The following is a 2,262-nucleotide window of genomic DNA, read 5'->3' on the forward strand; positions in this document are numbered from 1 at the left end:
GGGTGAGGGAGCCGGGAGGGGGGGAAGGGGGAAGGCCGCCCCCGGGGAGGGGGGCGGGAGGTGCGGAGCCCCTCTCAGAGGCGAGGAGGGGAGGCTGCAGCCGGTCGATGGTGATTTGCACTGCAGAGGGAGGCGTGCCGGCCTCCCGCCGCCCAGGCGGTCGATCGCCGCTTCATTCCGGCGTGGTCCTCCAGGAAAGAGGCGCTTGGATGTATTAAAAGAAATAGATATAGCGATCTACGGGCCGTGCGGATGCAGGGCCTTTGAAATCCAGGAGGCTGCCGCAGGCTTTCCCCCAGGCCTCAGTCTGCCTGGGTTCACTTTTCTTCTATCGACCACTGCAGGTGACACTCGCGAAAAAGTGAGATGCTAATGAATGCAGCAGCCGACCCCAGCCCCACCGCTGCCTGCAACTGGCACTCGCAGTTACACGGATACCTCGAGGGGACAAGAGGAATTCGTGGTAGCAGCATCCACCACAGAGAAAAGTCCAGAGACTTTCCAAACTGCAGAGGGAGAAGTTCAGGAGTCTCCAGAGCACCTTGTGATGTTTCCTGCATCCCAGGGCTCAGCCTGCCACCGCCCCATCATGCCCACGTAGCCTCAGCAGTTCCAGAGCTGCCCCAGGCTGGAGGGCAGTTCCTGTCCCTCTCGGGCTGCGAGCACGGGGCTGAGTGTTGCACTGCCATGCCCCAGGCACCAGGGAACCCTGGTCAGGGTCCCAGACTAGGCTCTTAGGCCAAAACCGTCTGCTAGTAGTGAGTACTTAGTTAGCGTGGCTGGCAATGCAGGCTGCATGGCTTTGGGGACCCTCCCAGTGCCCCTTGCCAAGAGCAAAACCCACTATGCCCTGAAAAAGCTTTGGCCTTCTAGGTGTGTTCCTGCAGGGAGTTGTATGGGGCTGCCAGGCTATAGGAGGGAGCTGTGGGGTGGCCCAGGGTCCCAGCAAACCCTATGCCCCCCCAAATCTCCATGGAGGAGCTGTGCAGAGCACTTGGGCAGGAGGAGCAGGCTGAGGCCCCGTGTGCTCTGCCTTTTTTCCCAGGGATCGATAGCTGGGCCATGGAAGAGGCATCTTCAGAGCGGAAGAGTTGTGCTTTGTTCCACAAAGGTGACAATTGGAAATGGCTTCGTTAGTAGAAGTGGCTGGGGGCTGCAGCAGGGGCCAGGGGCTGTGCACACAGGGCTCTGTGTTTAGAGGGTACTGGGTCTACCATGGCTTGTGTCCAGTGTGATGAGCAATGCCCATGAATACACAAATCCCCGTGCTAGAGGGTCATGTGCTGGGAGGACCCAACCCCCCCAGGGTGAGAAATTCAGGCAGTCCTGGGACTCAGGCACTTGGGATATCTTTAGGGTTGGAGGATATCCACCCTTTAAGGTCCGATACAGCCTGCAAGCGTTGGAGCAGGGCTGAAGCCACAGCACTGGCTGCCTGCAGCCCAGCACAGTGCATGGTGAATCTGCCTCTCCTGCTCCTTGGGGCTGAGAGGAGGCCTCTGACCCCATACCCATCCCTGGAGCCTGTGGTGGCACATTGATGCCACGGCTGCCTGCCCCCAGCCCAGCACTGAGGCCAGATCCGGTGCTCCTCTTGCTAGGCTGGATCGTCCCTGTGTCCCTCCGTCTCCTCCTCCCACTCAATTACAGTCCCTGTGGGATGTGGGAAGCAGGCATTGATCAGGACTGGTTACTCAGGTGACAGCAGCTGTGTTCCCAAGCCCCCCAGGGAGCGTGGCATCACACATCAACCCCTCAGCTGCGTAACTAGTGGGGACACATGCCCGTGTGTGCCCTCCCAGCTCCCCGGGGCCCTGGTGCTCGATGAGCTGTGGCCACTGCTGCCCGGCAGTGACAGGGGACACGAGACCCCAGTTCAGGCTGCATCGATCCCACTCCGGCTCTGCTTGGTGGGCTGTGCCGGGCTGTGCCATGGCTGGAGGAGTTCTGTGCCAGGGCTTAGCTGTCTCACACCCGTACAGCCTTGGCACCCCTACCCCAGAGCAAACACCCTGGAACCATCTTGCAGTTTGGGGTGCACACAGAGACACTCACACACACACACACACAGAGGGAAACCCCACTGCAGCCTGGTGCGCGCACACACACAGGCGCACACATACACACACAGAGGGAACCCCACTGCAGCCCAGGGCACACACTAGCAGACACACACACAGACACACACACACGCGTGCACAGGAAACCCTACTGCAGCCTGCTGCACACGCACACTCTCACACTCACACACTCTCAAACACG

The 2,262-nt window shown here is 60.3% G+C and overlaps 1 protein-coding gene across 1 annotated transcript in view; it reads right to left on the bottom strand.

Moving 5' to 3' along the window:
- The window catches only part of DCTN3 (dynactin 3 (p22)), a 5,098-nt gene extending 4,922 nt beyond the window's left edge, over positions 1 to 176 (bottom strand). Inside the window, exon 1 of the mRNA XM_009334719.1 lies at positions 143 to 176. Coding sequence (XP_009332994.1) covers positions 143 to 176 — 34 coding nt within the window. The remainder of the gene's footprint in view (positions 1 to 142) is intronic.
- Positions 177 to 2,262: the final 2,086 nt, after the last annotated feature.

This window comes from Pygoscelis adeliae, unplaced genomic scaffold (genome assembly GCF_000699105.1).
Source record: "Pygoscelis adeliae isolate BGI_AS28 unplaced genomic scaffold, ASM69910v1 Scaffold442, whole genome shotgun sequence".
NCBI lineage: Eukaryota > Metazoa > Chordata > Aves > Sphenisciformes > Spheniscidae > Pygoscelis > Pygoscelis adeliae.